We start from the raw sequence: 26,190 nt of genomic DNA, 5'->3' as shown, positions 1-26,190 counted from the left end.
AAAGCCGAGGGTGTGTGCCAAGCTCTGAGACAATTCTGAATAGGAGTTTGCATGTTCTGTTTTGTTTTTCTGAAGTGATGATTTGAATTATTGATCACTACAATAGGCTATTTGCATTGGAAAACAGACTGAATTTCTCTCCCAGTTCTTCTTCTGGCTGTGGAGAGCCTCCCCCTGCAGTTTCAGCACGGCACAGACATCCCCAGCTAGCTGCGAACCGGCAGGGCTGAGCGTGGGGGCTCAGCGCCGCCCGCAGAGCTCACGCAAGACACAGGGTGGATCCGCTGGTGCTGGTGTCGCGGCAGCCGCAGGTGGCTGAGGCAGAGAGCCTGGGTGCTCACAGGCCTCTCTGCTTCACACCTCGTGCTGAAAGTGCCGTCAGTCCCTCAATCTAGCGAGGCTATTTAGTTAATTTTTATCAGATGGATGACATCGCTTTGCCCCATCTGCACCAAGATCAGGCTGAGGTGGAAGTGGAGTCACAAAGAAAATCATAGAATGACCAGGTTGGAAAGGACCCACTGGATCATCGAGTCCAACCATTCCTAACACTCCCTAAACCATGTCCCTAAGCACTTCATCAACCCGCTCCTTAAACACCTCCAGGGAAGGCGACTCGACCACCTCCCTGGGCAGCCTCTGCCAGTGCCCGATGACTCTTTCCGTGAAGATTTTTTTCTGATATCCAGCCTGAACCTGCCCTGGTGCAGTTTGAGGCCATTCCCCTTGTCCTGTCCCCTGTCACTTGGGAGAAGAGCCCAGCTCCCTCCTCTCCACAACCTCCTTTCAGGTAGTTGTAGAGGGCAATAAGGTCTCCCTTCAGCCTCCTCCTAAACAACCCCAGCTCTCCCAGCCACTCCTCATAAGACTTGTTCTCCAGCCCCTCACCAGCTTTGTTGCTTGAAAATGTTGAAATACAGCCATTTCCGACTGTACTGCACACCTGTGTTTCCAAGCTGCAAATTGGAAGGTTAATATCTCAGTCTCAGATACAACTGAATGTGGTTTAAACGTGAAATACTTGGTGGTCTTTTGGAAGGTCTGCAGCTTCTGTTGCAGATTGCTGCCCATCGCTGGGTGTAGATTATTAATGTATGCACCTGTGGGCTTGTTGAAATGTCCTGCTAGGAACAGAAAAGCCCAATTTTATTTTTATCTCGTAGGTCTGTCAGTGCAGGAGTGTTTGAGTTTTCAAAAGCAGCCTCTTTCTAGCCCGGAGCGCTGCGTGGTACCGAGACGCACTCACAGTCCAGCCGCCAGGACTAGAACTCTGCCAGGCAACTCCACCACCCAGCATCCCAACACCTCCAGAGGCTTTTTGGAGGGGTGTCTGGGTGCAGAATGTTTTAGCCTGGCCTTAGGCATGTTCCCTCCTCCCCTCAGCTATTTTTCTGGCATGGCTCATGCTGAGGATGCCAGGAGTGTGGTTAAGGCTTCCTGCGCCTGCCCCTCTCTTCCTTCCTACTGGTGGATGATTTACAGATGCTCTTTTGCTTCCTCAAGTGTTTGCATTAAAGAAATCCTGGAGAAAATAAAGGAAGATGAAGAGATAAGTGTTACATTTCTACCTGTTGGTTTCCAGACTTATCAGCTAAAAGGAAGAAACTGAAAAACTTGAGTCCTTGAATGCCAATATACCGCACTCAAAACCTGCCTGATTTGTTTTATATTCAAAAATCAGTGGTTGTCGACACTTCCAATCAGCATAAGCACGCACTCACCCAGTTCCTGCATGTGCATATGAAGAAGTGGTTGAGATACAAATACACTTCCTCAGCCTGGTAGTTTACCGATCAAAAAGGACCGTGTAGTACACTTAGCTCAAAGCAATCACCCCTGCACGCTCAGATCAAGCCACTGTGTTCTTCAGCATCCTTGGCCAAAGAGCAAGGTTATCTCGTGTTCGCAAGACACGGAGTACGGATGCTGCGGCGCTTACGGAACAGAGGTTTGGATGGTGATCTGGAAAATAATGAATAGGAATTACTGTGTGACCAGAGCTTGCCAGCTTAAATTTGGCCCCAATCGTAAAGTTTTGTTAATCAGAGTTATGTGAAAACTTAACAATGGAAATATTTCCATCACCTAAAAAAAATGCTACTGCTGACCTTAACGGGCTCTTTTGTGTATGAGAAACTCAAAACTTAAACTGTTTGCAAACCAGATGCTGAAGTGCTGAGCTCATGCATGCAGATTTTAAAGTTCGATCGATTACAAGCTGATTGGAGCGAAGATAACATTGATTATTCCTCTGTTGTTCTCCCGGGGGAGTAATTTTATAGACGGCATACACAATGTACCAACCAAGGAGTTATTGGAAATGATCCCATTTTAATCATCTCTGTTATTCGTACTGGAGGTAAAAAGTATTTTCACTCTGATGGCATTTCACTAAACAAAGAAGCATCTTCTGGTTTAAAGTGATGTTGAAAGGGTCTCTATATCTGCTCCCTTGCTTCATGTATATTTGCATTATTAGTCTTCTGATTTCTAAAATCAAAGATATTATTTACCTACACCACGTGAGCATGGAAAAGATCAACGCTCATGTTTGCCAAAGTGCAATGAGGAGTCAAAAGAGATGAGTGTGGAGTATTTATTTTCTAGTTTCTTGCTGGACTTCATTCTCAGTGACTTACCAGGCACAGGGCCAGGGAAGGCAGAAGTTAACCTCTCCTGGGCTATGAACGACCATGGGGTGCAGAGATGCTGTATGACATCAGGCTGAATGGCCACAGCGTAGCACGGGAAGGGGCAGGCGCTGAGGTGCTCTCTATCCTCGGTGGCGGTGTGGTGAGGAGGTTGGCAAAGGACATTTCGCTGCAGCAGTTTGCCAGCTCTCTGCCGTGCCTGCCTGTGACTCAACTCCCAGGCACTTATATCCCTCCCATTTTGCAGAGATTTGTGATCCCAAATTCCATATAGATAGCTAAAGTAACACCAAGAAAAAAACAATAATGGTAACAGGTTCCTCTGCTTAAGAGGCTTTGTATTTTTTTTTTTAATGGCTATCGTAAACCATGATAAACACGCTGTGCTTTCTGTTCTCAGTGCAAGATGCGCTCAGGCTGTCACCCCTGTGCTGTGACAGGTCTTTCCTTTGCTGGAGCCTGACACGCACTTCATTTGTCCGACCCTTTAGCTCTTTTCCTTTTACATGTATCCCACTTCTGTTAAATCAAGCTTATTATTAGTCATTATATTTGAGCATTTACGGGAAAAAGGATACTATATTGCAGACCAGGGCATTAACTTGCAAACATGAAAATGATCAGACAGCGTAGGGCATCCGAAATGTGCTGCTGGAAGAAGGCTGACTTTGTTTGGAAGATTAATTTCAACTTTGTTGAGACATACAATCCCTTTCTGTTAGATAGTGTAGGCAGAGCCCGAGATGCTTAAAAGCAAATCTCCAGCAGCATGCTTACTCGCTTACATCAGCCCATCTCTTGTCTTTTACTCTCCTTTGGGGGAACAATAAACAAAGTGGCTCACTGTTACTGCCAGCGCGACGCTCTCCCACACGTGCACTCTTTGGGAGGAGTGAGGAGGAGTATCTGCTGTGGGTTTTACTCCAGAGGTGCAGACCCAGAGAAAACCCGTAGGCTGAACAGCTGAGCTGACCAAAAAACTGATAGATGCCAAAAATGGGGCTATCCTTGTCACTCTGTCTTGTCCTCGAGCTTGCCAAGCCCTTGCCTGGCCGGGTGGCGGGCTGCTAACCCAGCGGGCGCAGGAAGCAGTGCCCTGGCGGCTGCGTCGGGCTTTTTGAAGATCAACCAGGAATTCCCTGTGCCATCAGCTCCCACAGCATCCAGCTGCACAGGGGTTGCAGCGCTGTCCTGGTTCAGTGCATCCCAGCCCAGAAAGTGGGGAACTGCCTACAGCAGCGTGCTGAGGAGCCTTGGTGTCCCGGTCGAAGAGGAATAGCCCTGCTTGCCCATCCCTCCTCCTGGATCCCACAGAGTTCCCCAGGGAGCTGTGCCAGCCTGGATCCTCACTGAGTTGGTGCCCAGCAGAATAACCTCTGGAAAACTCCTCCTTGCGATGGATGGGCATCTGCTGGGGCTGGGAGAGGGACCTCTGCCTCAGCGGTAGGTCTGCAGCTGGAAACAGCCCAGGGGACCAAAGGGCTTCAGAGCAATATTTTTCAGGGTGGTGAAAAGAGCTGACCCAGTTCTCTTCCATTCACTAGAGAAAGGGAAATCTGTGTCAATGAAACAATGACCGGTTTATGTAATCGTGTGGGCACTGCAGGACCGACAGACAGTGATTGCGCTTCGAATGGCAGAAGATGCCTCAGCAGCTGAGGAGAGAGATTTTCTTTGCCTTAAACTACAAGAACAATTTAAGTTCTTCACAGCTCTCCCGACTTCATTCTGTGGCTCCGAGGGGTGAGAAGAGCTGTTGCAGAGCATGCAGGTGGAGTTAATCTCATTCAGGGTGATTTAAAAGAAAAACAAACAAACAAAAAAAAAACCCCACAAAATATTTTGCTTTGGGATGAATGACAAGGAGGGAGAAAGGAAAAACCAGCAACATGACTGGAATAACAAGGCCACATTTTCTGCTACTTCCTCACAATTGGAAGATGTCAAATGGATGAGCAAATGCCAGAACCTGTGAGGTTGCACATTCGTCCGGGAACAAGCTGATTAACTGCGTGACCTACGCACAGGTATACGCCATCCGGCAGATCTAAAAGCAGAGACTTGCCTGAGCAAGTGGTTGAAAGTCAATGGCTGTAAGAAGGAATTAATAGCAGATTTCCAGGAAAAAGGCACTGATATGATAAATCCTATTTCAGGTTATTGTGGATGTATCCAGAGTTTTTTCTTCCTAGTGTACAGTGCAGTTTCTAGTTCAGGTCCACCTGCCCTGTGGGAATGACTGAAGGTTAGAAGTGTCAGTTGTAGCAGCAAGGTGTTATCAAACTGCTGCTTTTCACATCTTTGAAATAATATTAGAGAGAAAGTTTGTTAAATCATCTGGAAATCATCCGGATGTACACAGCAAGAAATGTCTGTGAGAAGATGATTTCCCCTACCAAAGAGGGGCAATAGAAACTACTAGGTAAAAATTATTTGCCAACTTTTGGTTTGACGAACAAGTGCTTCAGCGTGTAGTGAAGTGAGCAGTGACCACACTGGCTTGTACAAAACAAGGTCTGTTGCTGGCAGCATTGCGTACAACTCCGGACTCCACATGGCCTACCTGAAGCGTGCGAGAACTCATTTGTCACCCAAATCGATGACTTCTTTGTTTTTCCAATTTGTTCTGTATCTGGTTTTCTTTCTAGGTAGAGCTAGACTTGAAGGCTCCAGGTAGCCTTAATGTCTTGGCTCTGATTTTAATTTCCTTTAATACTGAATGAGAAGATGAGCTCTTATTTTCCAAGCTGACAACTGGAATCTGCAAAATCATCCTGCAGGATGCCTTTCCCATTTAAGTTTTGCCTTTTCTACCGGTAACACCTAAATAAAAAAAAAAGCTAAACAAGAAGCATATCAGGAATTTGCTTCAAAAGCATATTCTCAGCTGTGCAGAGGGAAGTGCTTTTCTTTAAAAGGCAGTGTTTGAAAGGCTGTGTTCCTGGTCTGTATTGCATAGCTATTCTTCCTTGCTATTTTTGCTCAGAACATATTAATTACATTTCTATTATTTTGCCATGGGCGAGGTCTTCATTCATTTGATGATCTCCAGGTTTCATTTCTCAGGATGTTCTCCCCCAGGAATTCTTGATGTAGCATTGCTCATCTTCAGTGCTTTAAGGATGTAGCCGAGCAATGTAGCGATGTCCTTGGGGCACTGAGCGGGAGGCAGCAGCGATGCTGTGGGTCACCAGTGCTGTGCTGGCTTTACCTGCAGTTTGATCAGCTCCTTGGGCATGATTTATGGTCCTGGGAGGACCACGCTCCTTACCAGGGCTCCTCTGCTTCATGGGACATACCTGGCTGGAACCTCTCACTATTGTGTGATGTCCTGATATTTCTTAGCCTTCCTGAACCAAAACTTTCTCAGGTAATGAAGCCCAGTGGTGTGTTCCTCCCACGCACGTGCCAGGACCTGAAAACAGGCTACCTAACGACCTCATTTCCTAATTAGCTCTTTGGATAATAATCCAATAACATAAACAAATAATTAAACTCATTCCCTTCCCATTAAAATCAAAACAAAATCCCAACCTTTGAAAACAAAACTCCGGATTCAGCCATGAGAGAAAAGCTGACACTACAACCTCAAAATGAAATCCCCCAGTGGGGGGAACCGAAGCCTGAGAGGAGATGGGGTTCGGCAGCCCCAGGGCAGCTGGAGAGGTCGGGGGCTGCAGCTCCCCTCAAGATGTCCAGGCAAGGTTAAGGAAACTTGCTAAGCACATCCCAGCCCAGTAAGTCACCGTTTTTCCTTTGACTTCAAACCAGTAAGTACCAGTCGGGAAAAGCCTGTGGACTGCCAGGAAAAGGATTTTTTTTCCAGCTGCTGTGCCAACCGTGCTCTATGTCTAAACCAGTCACCTGCCTGAGCATACATCAGAATTTCCTTTGTTCAAGTGTGGAAAACAGGCACAGCGCGCCGCTATGTAATAGTATGTGATTTAGCTCTCTTTGATGTAGACCAATAAATACTGAGAGTGTTTTATACCTTACCTTTCTGCTCCCATAACTGGGAGACGCCCGTAAGGAATAGTGGGTGGCTGGAAAGGACGTCTGGTTTGGGAAATACCTGCCAGAGATGGGAAGATATGAACCGAGAGCTCAGATTTGAAAAAGAACCGGAGAAGCTGGTTGCACCTCCTTTTTTTTTGCTTTCTCCCACTCTTTTTTTTTTTTTTTAAACAGAGAAGCCCCAAACACCAGGAGGGCAATCGGGGCACCCAGCTGGGCCCCCTCAGCACGACCCTGCTGCTGCTCTAAACAAGAAGGATTAAGGCAGGGAAGGCTTCTTACCTGCTAAGCAAGAGACCAACCAGCATTACTGAGAAAAAGGATTTGAAGGCATTATGTTGTTTGAGTTTCTGGCAGTCAGTTGATTTGCATTAGGTGAAACGAGTGTGTTTTATGAAAAGAAAGAATCAAGCCAAACCAGGCTGCTGGATCACTGTATTTTGTTAAATAGGGTGTTTTTTTTAACATTGGAGGAAAGAAGAACAACTGTGAAAGACCTTCCAGAAGATTTCAGTGTCCCTAAGTGGGATGATACAATAAATTGCAGGGTTGCTGGCCCTGTTACAGATGATGCGTGTGAAAAGATCTGACACTTTGTGCTGTGTTTCTGTATTTTCAGGGAAGCAATAAGCCGACTGTGTGAAGCTGTATCGGGTACAAATGGAGCTATAAAAAAGCGAAAGGTAAATACTGATTTAGCTGGATGATTAATTTTCTATATTGGCTTTTCATAAGCTGGATACATGATTCCCTAACAGGCTTCAGTCCATGCTGGGATTAGTGCACGTTAATCCATCTAAACTCAGTCTAACATGAAAGTGCTTGTAGCAGGTTGTTTAGCCTGCTTGGTTTGGGGCCAACACTGTGTGATATCTTATTTTTGTCAGGATTAATGCTTTGCCCAGAGTTCCTGCTCCTATCAGCCTTTGCAGTGCTTGGTGCTTTAGACTTTTTAGCTTCTGGCTGGTAAAATGTCAGGGGTTGGGTTTTTTTTTGATTGCAGAAGGGATCATGGGATGTTATTTATATAAATAAAAAATGAACACAAATGGCAGTTTAGGGGGCTGATTGCTTATTAAATAACTGGGACACAGTGAGGGACAATGTCAGTGGCTGCTGTTGAATGTGTCCAGTGGAAGTTGCTGTTCCTTTCTGTAACTGTGGTGCTCAGGAGGAATGAACTTGCTTTTGAAAAATGAAAAAAGGAGAGAATGTCTTGATTTACTAAGAAATGCTTCATCTCCAGGTAATGAAGCAAGAGTTCAACAGGAAAACTACAAATTCTCAATTACTAAGCTAGCTATAACATTTAGCTCACTGGAATTTTGTTTCTTTAAAACTTTTTTCCCCCATAATTGCCATAAAACCCATGCATACAAGTATTGTATTCAAAGCTGATACTTGTTAGATGATCTCTTTGCATTTGACTAAGCCACTATCCTTGCCCCATTGAAATTCTCAATAAGATATTGTAAAATCTAGTTGATTTTGATATGTTTCTGCCTCTGACAGAGTCAACTGACAGCCTCTTTCTTTTGTTTCTTTGTTCTAAGCCTGCAGTGAAGTTTCTGTCTTCTGTACTTGGCAAAAGTAACCTTCAGTTTTCTGGCATGAATATAAAGTTGACCATTTCAACAAGCAGCCTCACTTTGATTAATGTTGACACACAGCAGGTAGGAAATATATATATATCAGTGTCCTTTTCTCCGTGCTACTGTATTCTCCTCCTTTTGTGGCTTCTGAAAGAAAGGCTGGGGGCTTCAAAGGGGAAGCGGTGCCCTTCAGCTTCTTGTGCATGTGTGGTAAAGCTGAATTATATGATGCCTCTGAATTTAACAATGATAGCATTTTGGAGGAATTGGACATGCAGTGCATGCCCTTCTTGTTTATGATGGTGTCTTTCATGGGAGTTCCTTAAGCGCTTGGCAAACTGTTTCTCTGAATGTGTCTCTGCCTGTATGGTGCCTCATAAACAAAGCACTAGTCTTGACCAGAGTTCTTGACAAGTCCTAGGGGAAAAAAATTGGTATAAATAATGAGTCAGAGCTTGGCTTTAGCATCGTTCAAAGTTATCTTACAGCTGGGAAATATATGTGCACAATCAATGATGCTATGCAGAGTCTCTGGGCTCCATCGAGACGTGTTCCCGAGAGCATGGATCTGCCCTGGAACTGGGACGTGCTCCCTGCTTGGCAGGTGGCAGGCAGCACAAACCTCTTCATCACTAATTCCTTCATTGGCTGTTGGCTTTAGGTCCCAGTCCCAGCATGATCTCTCCCGGGTCTCCAGCTGGAGCTGGAGAACATCAGGAAAGTAATTTTGGCATACTGGCTCTGAGGAGTCACTGCACTGAGCTGATGCCATGCTGAGCCTCAAGCAGCTCTTACGGCTTTGCCTGCACAGAGGACCTCTGTGCTAGGAGGAAGAGGGGTCTATGGCACCAGGTTTCCCTTCCTCACAGCTACAGCAGCAAAGGGCTTCCCTACAGCAGGTGAAACTCTGGTGGTTGGCAGCTAGAGTGTGGTCCTTTTAACCTGTTCCTTGTTGTAACAGGACTGAAAACTGGCGGGACAGACCTGTGTCCAAATGCATCGATGTGCCCAGCGACTGCACTCAGGGGTGTGAAGGGCACTATCTTGAGTTTTTTTTCTACGTCTTTCATTGCTAGACCTTTGCAAACAGAAAATCATATTTATTCTATTCTTGTGCTGCCACCGCGTTTCACTGTGTTCATACCTGTATAATCCTTTTAACATGAATTATATAATAAAGAACAGTTTATCTCCAGAGACGAGGTAGTGTTTGAAAATGAGAAAAGTTGGTGCTTAATCTGGCTGGTGAAATTTCTACCAGGTAATTCCTACAGTTCAGCGCTAGTGGTGAGAGGGAATATGATCAGAGTATCCGTGGGGCCTGTTTGTAAAACCACCACCATTATATACATCAGATATTTAAATAAAATTGTTGGTAATTTTCAAATGAATAAATATCTCAAGACTTTGTGAATATATCCATTATCTCCAGTTACTCTCCTTTCAAAGACTCCTTTAGCTTCATACAGACCAGGTTAGAAGCTAGTGGTTGAATTTCCTTCTGAAAACCCTTTAAGGAATATTACCCAGGGATCTAGACATTACTGAACGTGAATGTGTAGTCTCAAAAATATTCCTATTTTTATCTCCTTCCTTCGCATATGATATGTGCATGGATTGGGTTGTCCGGAACTTAATTGCTTGCTCTATGAAGATGTATGCATTGCTATTTTCTAAACGTGTGGCACGTGAGCGTGTTTAACTAGTTTGTGATGCTTTTCAGATTATTGCCAACCATCACATGCAGTCCATCTCATTTGCTTCTGGAGGTGACCCAGTAAGTATTGATTTATAAGATATACTTCCGCAGGTATAATGAAATTATTATGAGAATAAAAATACCTGCAAATGCTTTGCTTCATCCCTTCCTATCCACAGTCGCTAACAGAGTACACCGCTCTTCTGGATCATTACCAGTAATACAAGAAAACTGAGGGACTGAGACTGGAAAGGAGACGCGGAATAGAATTAACTTTCTTGTTGCCCATCAGTGAGTCTCAGTTCATTCAAAAGCCCTCAGATTTGGGTAACTGGAAATAAGAACACACAAATATAGGAACTGCATTGGTTCCGTGGTCCCTGGAATCCAATACCTGTCACAAAAATGGTCAGCCTGGCACCTCTCTATTTTATACCAGTTTTGAGTCAGACGGTTCCCACGAGGCAGATGTGGCCTAACCACCTTCATGCAGATACATTTTTTTTCTCCTAGTGTCATCGTCATGGAGTCATGAATGTTTTCAAGCAAGAGGTTTTCAGTTCTCTTTTAAACTCTTACTTGCAATGATTGTAATTGTTATCTATAAATGTGCCCTATTCCCTCTTCAAATCTAAGCAAGTCCAGCCCCGACAGCATCCTGAATTTCACCCTTCATGTGGTATGAAATCAGTGGTTTTTTCTGCCCTTGAATTTTGTTAAATGTCTCCCTGTTCTTGTCTTATGAAACAGGGAAAAGAGAAGGCTCTTGGTCATGCTTTTGATAACACTGGGGTGAAAACCAGATCCAGCTTTGACTGGAAAATGCCAGGTCTGCCTCTGGATGTAGGAGCAGGCAAGGAAAGATGGCTGGGAACCAGCTCTGTATGACTGATGGATCTTCTCTGGAGGGCCGTGTGGTCGATGTAAGGAGCCCAGCTGCTCTGCTCAGAGAGATGCTGCCCAAGCGGCCTGAGAACTGGAGCTTTCTGGAGCTGGGCTGGGAAGTGGGGAGGGAGCGCGTCTGCAGGCTCTGTGCTGTCAGCCCTGCACCTGGAAGGGAAGCACAGCACAGGACTGGTGCCAAAGCATCACATCCTTAAAGATCCCATTTAATGCTTAACGCATTTTAAGAGTCTGAGAGATGCCTGTTCTAACCAATACACTACACTCTACGATACAGTCCTTGGGCTTTGCAGACCCTTCCTGATGTGGATTTCCAGGTAGCTCCAAGTGCTGGTGTGCTGTTGTGCTGAGCATCACCATGCTTCATTTCCACATTCCAGTCTTTTTGATAGTTAAGCAATTTAAATATGTGCTTAAGTTGACTCATTTTGAAGTGCATACCATGTCCTAGATGCTGGCTGTCTAGTGTGTTTTAACGTAAAATTTCCAGTTTGGAAAATTCAGGGATATGGTTTCAGACCTCAGCTCAGCAGGTTGGATGAGGAGTTCTCTGAGGCTTGTTTACCTTTATTAGTTTTGGGGATTTTATGTTATTATCCTGCATTGGTCTTGTAAAGCAATCCCATCAGATCTCACAGGCTACACAGGACTGGGTTTAGTCAGTGCTTAATGAAAGGACCACCAAGAGATGTGCTTGCCCACGGATGTGCTGCAGGATGTGCTGGTGACACTTCCCTTACTGGGAGAGTATGTAAAAGAGAGGTCTTGCTCAGCAGCGCTAACTATAAATCTGGTGGTACTTCACATAATGGGCAATTTTGGCAGCTTGTTCAGGTAATTTTTCCAAAATTCCCTTTACATTTAAAATGGGTGATGGTTTCCACAGGGCTTACCTCTCCACTTGCTCCCACGTTCAAGGTCTAAGCGCAGTTCAGTGTTGCTCTGGGCTGTTAAGGAGTAGCAACATTCTGCCTGAGGATAAAACCTATTCTGGCTTTATTTTAAAGCAAAGTCACCCATGGATGTACATAAACATTACAAAGATATAAAAATAGCAGGTACTGCTCCAGTTACTTCAGTTTCTAGTTGCTCTCTAGATCTGTTTTAAAAGTGTATCCTAAAATATTCATGAACTCTAAGGAAAACCTGAAAGGAAAAGGAAGGAAATTGAGTTCACAAATGCATAAGAAATCTTAAGCTTCCTTTGTTTTAATGATATTAACTTAGGAGATTTAAAAAAAATTTATCTAGGACAAATTCTGCTGGCCCTAAGTCCTGCCTCGTGTCATTCACTGTGAATTATTAAATGGTTGTTCTTGTGCATATTGCAGAAGGGGGCCTTGTTTCCTGCCAGCTGATTGCATCTTCCCCCAAGAGAGCCATGCCTTTAAGCTGCGAATTGCATTTTCCCCATCCTGCCTTCAAGATCCAAAATAACAAAATGCATCTTTAATAATTAAAAGAATGTTATTCATTACCTCACCATTTTTACTATAACACTGAATTATCAAGCGATTCTTAGCCTTTGCAGCATGACTAGAAATGTTAATTTTTCTATTCCAGTTCCATTTTCACTTTCGCTAAGAAAAAGGATTATTTCACTGTTAGCTGGAAAGAGAATCTGAAACAGACCGCTGATTATACTGAGGTGGTCTGATCTCAGCAGCAGCCTTGCGATCCAGAGTGATTTAACCTGATCGTAGCCAGACTAAAATCAGGCACCGGCAATTGAGATCAGATACCTATTGTATTATGCAGTATTTTAAAGATCAGCTTTTCTCTAAGATGACTTCAAAACTCAATCTTCATGCTACAAATCTGGAATATTCTAACTCGTCCTTTGCAGTATATTAACATTGTTTTATCTTCTGCTAATATCGATAAGGACTGTCCAGCTAAAAGCTGTGACTGGCAGACACGCAGCCTTAATGCGTTACACAGGGGAGGTTTCGAGCTCTGTGGGAGCAGCGGAAGAGCACGACGATGCCTGCTGATGAGGCACCAGTCGTGTTTCTACTCCTGTTGCAGAGTTTGGAATGTAAAACACATTTTAATGAAAACCCAAGGAACGCCAAATGGTCTAATGCATTTATTACAAGAAAAAGGTTGCAGCACAATTACTGTGTCGACAGCTGCCAGTGCATCACCAATCTTTCCCTTAGCCTACTTTGCTAGCACCTCTGGATGTTTTCTCTGAAAGAAGTATGCTTTTTAATGCTAAAAATATGTCTCTTTCAGCTGCTTTGTTATGGTCATAGGGCTGTTTGTAATGACATTTGTCATCTTCTTTCCTGCAGGATACAACAGAATATGTTGCATATGTAGCAAAAGATCCTGTTAATCAGAGAGGTATGGAAACAATTTTCAGATTGTTATTCATGTTTATATGATTGCTTTATCGTATAATTACCAAGTAATTGATTTTTAAAATAAGAAAGCTACTGAACATCTCAATATTCTGTACAATTCTGACTTCCTTGTATGAGTGTGGGTGATGGGATGCAGGCTGTAGCTTTGAACGTTGTATTCTTTGAGCAGCCAAGTGAGAATCTGCAGGTCTAAAGCTGTATTAGCTGCTGGCTCTGTGCAGGGGCAGGAACCTTCCCAAGCCAGCTTTGACTGAGGAGGAAAAGTGGGCAGCTGCCCTGCTCTGGGGCAATTCCTAGATGAGGGAAAAGTGGTGAATGAGCCTCCTTGTCTAACCCAAGCTCCTGGGTATGTTGCTGGAAGGCAGAGTCAGGTACATACTCAGGTGCGTGAGACCTTCTTCCCTCTGGAGGCTGACTCGGGATAAAATCTCTTTTACATCACTCATTATTTTACTGCAAAAGAAGACAGACTGGCCTTTAGCTCCTTCTTTCATGCCAGACAGTTCTCAGGCAAAACTACTCGATGGTTATGAAGTTGGTGTAGTGGCAGATTAAGGGAGAAATCACTCCAAGGTTCTGTGGATGGCTCAGAAAATCAGGATGAAAATCTGAAGAAGCTGGGCTGGAGCTTTAGCAGTCTGGACTGCTGCCTTTCTGTAGCTGCATCACCTGCATATCACCTGCGCTGCTATTCTGCTTAGTTTAGGGCACCCTGCGGGATCAACAGTAGGTCATCAAGATCCCATTGATGCTGGGATGTGCAGAACTCCTGCACTCTAGCAGCCTGCAGGCAGGGCTGGTGGCTGGCCCAGCATCGTCTCTGAGGGCTATCTCATGGTGGTTCTCCAGAGGGGAGAGCTGGTCCTAGGCACCCAGCACATGAGAACAAGGATTGGTGTCAGGAGCATGGTCTTGCCTGGAGGGAGCCCTGGCCCCAGGCTGCCAGAGCCACGCACACTTGTGTTTCCAAGCTGTTTCACATGAAATCTGCACGCTGGCAGCACTGGTTCTCTCCCCTGCTTCTGCTTGCTGCCAGGCAAAGGAGATACAGGAGACACAGGAGCACTTCATGCGGAAAGCATAAATGGAGAGTTTCTTTTATTGAGGTATAAGCTGGTACTATGATTAAAAAACACCTAGAGCAATTTCTTTAACACATCAAAAATCTCAGTCTCTATAACGTCCTAAAGCTATTGAGATGCATAATTTCATGCCTGGCTTTTCTGCTGTAAGCAATAGAGCTTGTCTCTCTATTTTCTGCTAGAAAGTGCATTTACTTAATTAAACCAAAGTGTCTCTTTGCAGCATGCCACATACTGGAGTGCCCCAATGGGATGGCGCAGGAGGTGATAAACACCATAGGGCAGGCTTTTGAGCTCCGTTTCAAACAGTACCTGAAGAACCCATCCAGCCTGGTTACGTTTAATGAAAGGTCAGTACGTTCTTAGTCACTTAACTGGCAGTTTTGTTCTCTTTAGTACTTTTCAGGAAAACGATATACTCTAAAGACCGATCCATAAATAAGATGCTTTTGATATGGTTTCTGGACATACGCTAATTGTACTACATGCGGTATGTACAGAGTATAATAAACTAGAATTAGCTTATTCTGATAGACTCCACTGATTTCAGTGACATTTGTACAACCGTAACACCATAGAATTGCTCCTTTGCTAAAACAGCCTTATCTTAAATGATGCAAGTAAGTCAAACAAATGTTCAAATTATTTGGCCCAAGTAAGTTCTGCTCTATAAATACGGCACACACACGCACACACACACACACACTGAGCTCTGTCCTGACCCGTGCCAAGTTTAAGCTCGCTGCAGTTGTGGAAAGTATGTGGTGGGGAAATAAGCAACTGTAATTCCCCTTCCTGCTGTTCTGCTCACATCCTGCACATTGCTTAAAATACAGGGCCCGGATTAATTTTCGAACCACAATTCTGCATTTCAACTACCCTTTTCCCAATGCCCTGAAAACAGTTCTTGCTCTAATTTTAACTCCTCACAGGTTAGCCGTGCCTATTTTTCATAGTCTTTTCTTACCATAATGTCAAATTTGATCATTTGCTACCTCCCATGAGTAGGTAAAGCTGTAGTGTCACTTAGCTGCGTCCTGAGCACCGGGCGTCGCTGTGCGGGCAGTGTCACCAGTACAGTGCCTGATGCAATGCAATAGGACAAGTTTTATTGCTGAACAGCAGCCCCAGCTCCAGTTTATATTTATTTCATCGTATATAGTGCTTCAAGCTATTGCACTGCTAGTACTGGTCTGTTTTCCCTGGAGGCAATAAACGGAGGAAGAGGCTTTCCTATGAAACTCTGTTAGGTTGTGCCACAAGTACATCAGAGCAAGGAGAGATGGAAGAGGCTAATTGGATTCCCTCCTCGAGCCTAACCCACAGTCAGCCTTAGAGAAAGGTCCCCGGGCAGAGAAGTCGGATATTGCTGTGTGAATGAGTCACCCACTTCCAAACTACTATGAATCATATAATCAAATACTTGCAGTGCATATCACATAATCAACTACTTGAACTTTATCTCTTTCCTGCTCGAGGCCTTTTATCCAATTATATTCTTGTTAAACAGAGAAGTAAGATTTCAGACGAGCTTTTTATTTTGGGACCGGAGACAGCACAGGAAGCACCTAGTTGTTTCGCAGTGGATCAGATGGATATTTAAACTATTATCATTCTGGTTTAGCTCAAGGAAAACACTGGGCGCTCTCCCTTGTGTCACTCTCTTTTATACAAGCTGAAACAGAAAAGTTACGTGGATTATGGTTTCTAAAATCACGGTACATTCCACTCAGGAATACTACTTTTTTTTTTTTTTTTTTTGTAGCAATATTTGATTTTCTAAAACAGTCGCCATAAGGTTTTAATTTTCTCTTGTAAGTGCCCCTCCCAGCAATCCCTAGATTTATACAGTCCAGACAAGAAGCCAGAAGAATTAGTTTTATGGTATACATTTCAGACGCCTTGATGAACAATGCATGGACATTATTTTCTTAAAGTTTCAGTAGGTGGCCCTTACATTTTCAAGGCAAAGAAAAGGGATCTGGGCTGACTCCATTTTTAATTCAGGAAGAAGTAACTAGAAAAAGAAACAGCTCTGAAAGTTCAGACCCAAAGCCCTTTACAGCCTCCGTATGGCTAATCTGTGTACTGTGCGATGTGCAAGCACTGGGGACGTTTGCCTACACTAGAAAGCAGTTGGTTACATCAGTCGCTTTTTTTTTCTTTCCATATTTTTTCAGTGAGGCAGCAAACAGTAATGGATCAGCTGGGAATTCGCAGGAGAGGGAGGATCATGAATATTACAATGAAATTCCAGGGAAAGAGCCTCCCACTGGTGGAGTGTTAGACATGCGAATGAAAGTGCAAACAGACCAAAGAACTAACTGTCTTATACAGTGCAAAAAGCAGTATTGCTCGGTAAGTACATTATCTTCTGGGATAACAATCCGCTTGCTATTATGTGAATGAATAATAAAGTGTTTCTGTGATGCAAAGCACGGCATTAACATCACAACCAGGACCTGATTATCCTGGGAAAGGGTTTTTTTAGGCTAGATTTAATGATGCTTAGTACAATTATGTACAAAGCACTTTCTGAATATTAACTGGTTTGTCCTTAGAGTACTTTTAGGAGAGCAAGTAATATTCCCTTGTTCACTTGTTAGCTGTGAGAAGGAAATAGATACAGATTTAAATGACTTGTCTGAGAGAACATCTGCAAAATCTGGGACCTCCTGGCTCCTGATTCTGTGATCTGATAAATATTTCATCCTGTCCATTATGCTCCATAACCTATACATACAACATTAACTGATTGCAATGTATATGCAACATTAATTCCCCCTGGAGAGTTTCAAGAGTCTCTGTTAAATCAGCCACAGCAGCAAAAGATGCATGTATCTGCGGCTCTTGTCTGGGATAGTGGGGAATAAAAAACAGTCAGGGAGTAAAATCAGCGAGTTCAGACTTGCTGCCCAGACTTCAAAGCCTGCTGTGTGAGTTCGTGGAAGCACCAGCATTTCCCCACTCGGGGAAACAGGCACCACTGCTTTGCTCGGAGGGAGTGCAATCACACATGCTACTGGAATCCAGTTGATGCTGGCTAAAAAGTTGCTGCTCCCATGTCCTGTGCATTCCTGTGCTACTGCTCCATCCGTTGCTTTGCTTTGTTAACTTCAACCATACTCCACATCGCAGCTGTGGGCCTGGTGGTCTGTGCCTTCCCAACAGTACTCTGAAAAGGTTTTTTGACTATATCCCAAGTTTACATTCAAAGCTCTTCCGAGCTGTTGCAAGGAGTTACCCTGCAACAAGTAAATGCGAAGGCTTTATTTCCACCAGGGCAACTTGGTGATTGTTTCACACCATGATGTCTGTAGTTATTTTTCCTTGGTTTTGTTGCAAGAAACATTACAGAAAAGAAATAAGAAAAGAAAAATATTAACATTATGACTTGGGAGTTATACTGTGTATACTGAGCCGTAGCTACATAATTGGGCAGTTGACAATCTCTGTGGGGATTGATGTAATGCCCTGTAGAAAGAACAGTATCAGCATGAAATTGTATCTGGGGAGATGGGCATTTTTTGGTGAAGAAGATACGTTTAGTTATCTTGATCCTAACTAACTGGAGCGTGGATGTTGTATGATTACCTGATGTTTCTAAAGGACTGTTTTATGTGACTGTACAACTGTTCTGCAGGCAGGCAACCCGACTTTCATAAGTATATATGAAAACTGCCCAGAAGAGAACAAAACTGTGGGTATGTACTCTGTTTTCCCTCTCATGCATATGCAGAATTAACCAAGGCAAACTGCCTGGAAGAGCTGCCTTTTGGTTTTAGATACAATGCTGAAAAGTATTCTTAGTGGGTCCTTTCTAGTTCCCTAGATGAAGGGCAGACAAAACACCGTTATAGCTTTTCTAAAGGCCACTAATCTATCTTCATGTCTGCTGGCAGACTTACTCATTTTACATGTCATGATACTGTACAGTAGCTCTTTGTTTTTTCTATTCTCTTTCATACTCCTTGTTGGTTTATTCCCTTTCATCCCTTTTGAAAAAGAAGCTACTTTATTTCTTACCAGTCTCTGAAAATACCCCTTCCCCCTACAAATTTCAGACCCAAACTATCAGCATCGGTGTGGTTCCGACACAGCCCTTGGTTCCAGCATCACCGGCGCACAGTGTGGCTGTGCCCTTCCTCTGCCTTGTGCGGCTTTGTGCCCAAGATTGATAAGTCTTTAGCAAAACGTGCTCTCTGCAAGCCAGGAGATGGCCAGCCTCCAGCCCTTTCTGGACATCCCTTGCCACAGCTGATGCCCTGTGCACACTTTCCCAGCTCATCTCTGTCATCGCACAATGAGGTCCTTCTTGAATTCCCACCTGCACCGCTCTAAAGTGATCCATTATACTGTGGGCACGGGAGAGTTCAGTTGCTTGTGTTTTTTCTCATTTAAGGAAAGGAGAATCAAATGGTTTCTGCAAAGAGCGGGTGAACAAATAAAAGAATGAATGAATAGATCTATCTATGAATAAAACGTTTGCTAAAGAGCAAAACTATGTGTGCTATTTGGCTAGCTGAAGTGCTATTATTTTCATACCCTGCAGGGGATATTTTGTTAGCCTCTTCCTAGGCTTGGATCCTAACCTGACAGATGTGGCTTTTTGGCTCTCCAGGCAGAGCCACAAAGCGCCAACCTCTTCCATCTTCCTTGCTCCACCAGAATAGCAAGAGAGAGAATTGTTTAGTTTCCCACAAGCCTTTTTTGTGGTGCAGAGGGGAAGGAAGGGGTTTTGCAACAAACAATGTATATGGTTTGTATCTCTGTAGAGTCAAATATATTAATTTCTTTTCAATCAGTGGGGGGTTTACTGCTGACATTGATTGAAGCAGAATTGAACCAGTGCGGAACATTTTTTAAAACCTCATTCTAAATCATTTTGGATAGTGTATCTTGTGCCTTCCAGCCCTAAGGAAAAATGAGTTTGTCTGCCAACTTTTCTTTTCTTTCTGAAAGACTTTAGTGGGGAATGTAAGAACAACAATGTTCATATTCGGCTTTTACAGTTATTTTAATTTGAGTTTAAAAAAAGAAAGAAAGAAAAATCTGTGCGTACTATATACTAATTGCAGGTAATTGTGGTGAAATATCACAGAAGACCAAAAAAGAGGCAATGGTATTGAAGCCTGCCTACAAAACAGATCTTTTTGATGATCCGTGTTACATCAACACACAGACCCTGCTGTCCACAGTCGGTACGGCCCGTGGTGCAGGAACAACACAGATCCATGGGAGCCCGCTGCGTCAGGCCAGTAGGTTCCCTTTGCAATATCATATCTTTAAAAAGAGGGGGTCTTGTCATCTGTGTGAATGGAGAAAAATTTTGGTTTCCCTATAGGGAATATAGAAAAGACGAGATGGGGGGTGGGGGTGGTGAGAAATCCTTCACGGTTAGTTTTTTTGATTGTTAAATTGAAGAGTAAAAGAAGTGATAATAAGCAAGCAGAATAACCTTTCATCTTCTGTAGTTGACTGATGACAGTAGTGTTCCACAGGTAATAATAAGCAAGTCTCTAAGATTATATTGAAGTTTGGGACTGCACTGTATCTCAAAGAAGAGGGTTTTCCTTTATGCTTAAGATTTTAACCACTCTTAGGTAAAAGTGGCCTCAGATGCCTTTGCTTCACAGGTGGTAGCATGCAAGGTCACAGTGGGGTCATTATGACCATCTTATCTAAATTCTTCCATAACTGACCATTGAATGTCATCCAATAATTTGTGTATTAAACTGTTTGATCAGTAGTAGCTATTAAATGTATGTCAGGTTAAGTCTTGATTTACAGACACAAAGTTGTAGATATCTTTTAAACAGCTGTATAGTTGCTGCTGATTGTCTTCTTTATTGAAAATATTTTATTAGCTTTGCCTTTTATGCTTTGCCACTGAGTGTTTTCTCTGTCAGAGTCGACTTGACACAAGAAAGTGAGTAAAAGACTGGACAGAACTACAGTAAAAGAAAACTGTGAGCATTGAGACATTTCCAGCCCAGGGCTGTATTAGGCTCTAAAAGGAACTGGCTGTATCCTGAGGAGCCTTAGTTTGCACAATTCCATTGAAGAAGTGGTATCCTCTTATTTTCCTTAGAAAATCTTGCCTGTGAATCATTTGCAGTTGGACCGGCTATATCCCAAACCACCCAGTTTTGTTGGTACATTCAGTAATTGTTCATTTTTTCACAGCAGATGCACCATGCGGTAATCCTTCCCTTCTGGCTACGTTGGCCACGTTGTCTTACATTCCTGCACATAGCTGGAGCCACTCAACATGACTCCACCAATGATCCATGACAATCTCTTCAGAGCTTGTTAAGGAAGAAGTCAAAACTAGATCTTAAAAAAAAAAAAAGAAAAAAGTGGCTAAAAAAAAACCAACAAAAATCTCATTTTTACAGAAAAGATTTGACTTTTTAATACAACCAAAGAAATACAAACCCAAAACAGGAGAGCATCAGAAAATTTCCTCTTTGCAATCCCTGTTGCCTAGCGACTCAAGGCTTTCCCATCTAAGGTATGGGAGGAGATGGTGTGATAATTTTACCTAATGCACTGGAGGGTTGTGAGCATTCATGTGTGCATATTATTACCGTCTGTAAGGTTGGTTTGATCACAGCTTTCAAGACTGAGCCATTTGAATTTTTTATAAGCTATAAAAAGTATTATCTCACATCCTTTTAGGATAAAGTTCTACGTGAAGTGTCCAATAGATTCCCTTTCATTTCATTTTAGAGTTACCGGAAGCTGTTCAGCAGAGTGCCACGAGCAACACAGCTGGTCTCTGCGTTCTGCCACAAATAAAGCAGCAACTAAGGAATGAAGATTGTTACCATGGCAAATTAAACAGGAAAGCAGCAGAGAGCCTCTTAGTCAATGATGGAGATTTTCTGGTGCGAGAGAGCACAACGTCACCCGGCCAATATGTCCTCAGTGGACTTCAGGGAGGGCAAGCAAAGCATCTGCTCTTGGTGGATCCTGAGGGCAAGGTATGAACATTTCATATAATGAAATTTCAGGGCTGCTCAGATATTTCAGTTGAAATACATGGGTGCATTCCAGGAAGTGGAACTGATCTGATTCCATCTAGGCTAATTTAATTTTAGTCAGTGACTTCAGTAGGCTCAGAAGTTCCATTCAAAAACTTATAAGCACCCAAGTATCATGGAAACAGAAGTGAGGTACTTAAATATCGTTGTTGGTCCAGGAGCTGATAATTAGTATATACACTTAATATAGCCTTTGAGTTGTTATTACATAGCTAGAAAAATAACCCTAACATCAAATAATGAATTTGATTAGTAAAACACTTCTGGATACAGAAAAGGGAGAGCTGGTTTGTTGTCACTTCAATTCTACTTGCTTCTTCTCAGGCCTAGAAGAGCACTCTTGAATGACATCTCTCAGAGGAGAGATTAAATGAGAAAAGTAATCCTTATGGGGTTTAGGGAAAACTATCACTCTTCTGTAGAGAAAAGAAGAATGGTTATTTCATTCCCCTTAGCAGCTTCAGCCCAGTTCTACCTGCAGTCTCTTTAACTTGGTCAACTGCTTTTCGTGTCAGCTAAGGGTAAGTCAAAGGATAGGTCTGAATCACATTCTACAGCCCAACGATCCTGCTGCAGTGCGTTCAGTGGCTTAAATACCTTTTGACTTTAATGCACTAGGTTCACGTCCCACCAGCCGAAGCACAATCTGACCATAAATATATTCTTTTGCTTCTTCCACTAGGTGAGAACCAAAGACCATATATTTGATAGCGTGGGTCATCTTATTCAGTATCACATGGAAAATAATTTGCCAATCGTCTCCTCTGGAAGTGAAGTGAGCTTGAAGCAGCCTGTAAGGAAAGAAAGCAATGTGGGACACATGCAATATCACAAATAAGCCCTTGGATCTCACAAATCCCAACACAATTCATAACTGAAAACTGTACTGAGAACTTTCTCTTACGAAGACAATTCAAAAAAGTATAGACTGCACTTTCCGCTGCTGTTACAGGAGATACCCGTTTGTGTGTGTATGTATGAATATATGTATATGTGTATATCTATGTAGATCTATAGAGATCAACAAGCATAGTTATATAGATATATATAATCTTAACAAAATTACACCTTCAGAGTGTGAGATTCATTTGTGAGAAGGTATTTTAGACGTGCACAAATGTCACTTTCAAGGTCATACTGAATCAGTAACTATTTAAAAGCACAATTAAACCTCTACATACAAAAACTCACTTGAATGAACTGCTGGAACATTAGTATGTGCCTTTTAGCATAGAACTATTGGAAACCAATATTATTTATACTGAATTAGTTTTGGGTGGTTAAACAAACATGTCTAAGCTTTTAACTATTTGCCAAAACAAATACGATTTGAATACTACTAAAATGTCACCTGCTTTCGATAGACACTAACAATTTCATTTTGCTTGTAACAGCACTTTACTAGCAAGTAATATTTGAAACTAATATCGTTCACAGTATGGAAAGGTTGTCCGTTTCTAAATCATTTTTTATCACTAACTACTCAAAGATTTGAGATTATGAAACATTTACAAAATTGAAATTAATATATGTAATATAATTTTGGAATAGAACTTGTTAAGGGACAAGCATGCTAGATCCTAATATTTTTTGTCTTGCATATGATTTTGCTATTATTACCAATTAATACTGGAGACATCTCTTTTTAAAGGTAGACTAAATATATTTTCATTAATTGCATAGTTGTTTACAAACTACAGAAGCTGAACAAAACTAATAATAACATTTTGAAAGAAAACTATTTAAAAGACTGTTTAAACTTTGCATGTGCCCTTCTTCAGTGTTCTTTCCAAAACAAGATATGGTTTTCCCTTTCCTCACGTAGAGTCCATTTGCTCCTAAACATGGAAAAAAGTATTTTAAAGGAAACCTATGAATTGTTTTGCCACAATAAATACTCTAAATATGAACACTCCAATATTCAGAGTGAATAGTGATTTCCTGGGCTTCCTGTTGAAGAAACAGTCATTTAATATGTAACTGAAGAAAGGCAGGGAGGAATTTGCGGGATGAACTGGTAGTCTGGGCGATGGCCTGAGAAAGTGGTCTCTTTAAGATAATGTCTTCTGCAATGAGCAGGGACATTCTCTCTGTCTTCCAGCCCACCGGCTCAGTTCCATAAAGCACACAATTGTTGTGGAGTTCAGCAGCTGCTGGAAGACTTGACTATAAAATAATACATTCTGGGTTTTTTTTTGCCTGTGTTCATGTTCAGTGGGGCATTATAGTAAGAGCTCTTTTCTCTAGAAAACAAGAGGAGTCATATAAAATTATCGAAGACATTAAGCTTTCTTGGAGTGGAAAATATGTAAAGAGCTACACGGAGCTGAAAAAGAAATCTTTATTCTTATCCTCAACTAATAGGCATAAAATGTATTTCATTCTTTGATAATAACATGATTAAAATACTCAATTACATATACTGAAGCAGTGAGAAGTTTAAAATATTAGTATCTAATTTCCTTGCTAATAGTCTGACATTATTGATACCTCAATCTTTCAGACTCGAAGCTCAAGCTTATGTCTGTTCTACCCTGTGCAAGGTTTTCACCTGTGAAAAGGCCCCCAGCAAGAGTCCGTGCTCAAGCTTTGTGCCACTGCAAGGATACTAGGCAAGAATCTGTAACTGGAATATGAAATCCCTTCATAGCATCCTTCCTATTCTCACATCTTGCCAAACATCATAATGTATTTGACATGACTTTATTGAGCAAACAATGGGACAAAAATAGCTATTTCTGTGGCATGTTGAGGGCAGAGAAAGAGCTGCACAGGGCGGGTTTGATTTTTGCATCAAAGCTGAGTTTTATGATGGGTCATAGAAGGCAAATGGGCAGAACTCCAGTCTTAGTACAAATCAAAGTTACTTGGGACTGGAATAATCGTGTTTGGAGTTGTGATAGTATGAGGTCAACATTACATGAGTTTGCCAGGCGAGATACTTACTTGGGGGCTTTTTCCACTTCACCAGTTTTCACTTTACCAATGCATAAAAACATCCAGAGTCAGCATGTGATGTTTGGATGGGAGTATGACACAGCCTCTCTGAATATCACTAACAGAGTAAGACCAGAATCTTTGTTTTGTTCTTCCTGCATATTTTGTATGTGTCTGAAGTAAAAGAGTGAAGGGAAAGGGGAGATAATTGAGTGCTAGTGCAATAAACAAGCATTTCAGAATCTCTTGATGTGAGAGAAAGCAAAGAATTCAACTAATTACAGATACAATTTAAACACAACATGTCCATGCATTATGGATAACAGTCATTTTCCTAAGTTCCATCCATTCTCCTGAGGCCGGAACTAGGAAGTCAGGTTTTAGTTTCTAACATTTCTGTGCTTTCACTTAGCTATTAATGCTGGTTTAGCCTCTGGGGACCGGCTGTCTCATATCAAACACACTATCATCTTCTGTATGGAAGTCTTAGAAAAAGTAACTATGCTAAGAAAACCTCCTCAAAGTTATCTAAGTTTTGGAAAGTTTTCCAAAGTATTGTTCCTAAGAAAGTTAATATGAATTGACAGGCACATTTAGACATTTTTTTTAACAAAAAATTGTTGCATGCCTGTGCAGTGCTGAGGAGAATTGTGAATCTCTGTTCTAACAGTTAACTAGAAACCCCTGGAAAATACGCTATTTTTGCCTCTAATGTCACATTCACAAGGCATGCACGCTTGTTGTTTTTCCAAACTTCTGTAAATTTCACTGAAACACACTAATTCAGGTATCTGCTTGCTTCCAGCAATATAAATGTTACAACGATGACCCAAGCACCTCTCTCCAGCCCTAACTCCCGTTTTCTGCAGTGAGGGCAGCGGGCAGCACTGCAACCGCGGAGGCACCTGTCACCGGATGGAGCTACTACGTGGCTGCCTCAGCACTGAACAAACACTTTCAGACCCCCTTCTGATTTCCTTTTCTGTTGTTATTGTTTGAATGCTTGTTACAGGCAGTTCCGCGGAAGAAGTTAGAAACATTTAAACAGATTAAAGCAAGTTCTTGAAGCCCTGGGCGCTCCGGAGAAGGCTGCCTGGATGCTGTGGTTCCCTAGGTGTCCTGGGGATGGGCGCCTGGGTGCTGTGGTTCCCTTCCGCACCCTGGAGAAAGCTGTCTGGGCACTGTGGTTCCCTGGATGTTCCAGGGAAGGCTGCCTGTGCACTGTGGTTCCATAAGTGCCCTGGGGAAGGCTTCCTACATACTGTTAGTTCCATGAGTGCCTCAGGGAAGGCTGCCTGGGTGCTGTGGTTCTCTGGGCACCCCGAGGAAGGCTGCCTATGCGCAGCCTGGCAGTGCCTCTGCATCTGTGTGCCTTCACCAGGCAATAGCTGCATCCTCCAGAAGGGTTTCCTGTGTGCAGCCCAGCCCTGGCATCACCATGGTAAGCATTGGCGAGGATGAGGGGCTGCAGGGAGGTGAGGGTCAGTAACTCCTTCGTCAACCACTCTGATAGAATCACCAGGTTGGAAAAGACCTCTTGGATCATGGAGTCCAACCATTCGTATCTGCCACTAAACCATGTCCCCGAGCGTCTCGTCTACCTGTCTTTCAAACACATCCGGGGATGGGGACTCCACCACCTTCCTGGGCAGCTGTTCCAGCGCCCCATAATCTTTTCTGTGAAAAATTTATTCCTGATATCCAGTCCGAGCCTCCTCTGGCGCAGCCTGACGCCATTGGGGCCATACTGCTGCCGTTCCTTCAGCGTTCGCGGCCGTGAGGACGTGACGTCACCTGGCCGCGCCGTGGCCTCACGAGAGCCTCTCTCCGCGCGTTGCCAAGCAACAACCACGCCTCGCCGCTGGGCGGCGCCCACGAGTGACGTCAACAGAGGCCC

General features: G+C 43.0%; 1 protein-coding gene and 1 long non-coding RNA gene across 4 annotated transcripts in view; one reads left to right on the top strand and one right to left on the bottom strand.

Moving 5' to 3' along the window:
- Positions 1 to 24,294, top strand: part of SHC4 (SHC adaptor protein 4) — a 35,154-nt gene extending 10,860 nt beyond the window's left edge. For all 3 annotated transcript variants that reach the window (XM_054078053.1, XM_054078052.1, XM_054078054.1), the window contains 10 exons: positions 7,285 to 7,348; positions 8,219 to 8,338; positions 9,981 to 10,034; positions 13,157 to 13,208; positions 14,534 to 14,660; positions 16,491 to 16,668; positions 17,954 to 18,014; positions 19,389 to 19,568; positions 21,043 to 21,296; positions 22,039 to 24,294. In XM_054078053.1, the coding sequence (XP_053934028.1) occupies positions 7,285 to 7,348; positions 8,219 to 8,338; positions 9,981 to 10,034; positions 13,157 to 13,208; positions 14,534 to 14,660; positions 16,491 to 16,668; positions 17,954 to 18,014; positions 19,389 to 19,568; positions 21,043 to 21,296; positions 22,039 to 22,194 (1,246 nt within the window). In that variant the 3' untranslated portion in view covers positions 22,195 to 24,294. The remainder of the gene's footprint in view (positions 1 to 7,284; positions 7,349 to 8,218; positions 8,339 to 9,980; positions 10,035 to 13,156; positions 13,209 to 14,533; positions 14,661 to 16,490; positions 16,669 to 17,953; positions 18,015 to 19,388; positions 19,569 to 21,042; positions 21,297 to 22,038) is intronic.
- LOC128853393 (uncharacterized) lies at positions 21,322 to 26,062 on the bottom strand. Its single transcript, XR_008451922.1, has 3 exons — positions 25,895 to 26,062; positions 24,303 to 24,467; positions 21,322 to 22,147 (listed from the first exon to the last, which is right to left on the bottom strand). It is a non-coding gene; the product is annotated as an uncharacterized LOC128853393 (long non-coding RNA).
- Between the last annotated feature and the right edge of the window lie 128 nt (positions 26,063 to 26,190).

The sequence above is a fragment of the Cuculus canorus genome, chromosome 12 (assembly GCF_017976375.1).
Source record: "Cuculus canorus isolate bCucCan1 chromosome 12, bCucCan1.pri, whole genome shotgun sequence".
Taxonomy (NCBI): domain Eukaryota; kingdom Metazoa; phylum Chordata; class Aves; order Cuculiformes; family Cuculidae; genus Cuculus; species Cuculus canorus.
This window is presented reverse-complemented; position numbering and strand designations above follow the sequence as displayed.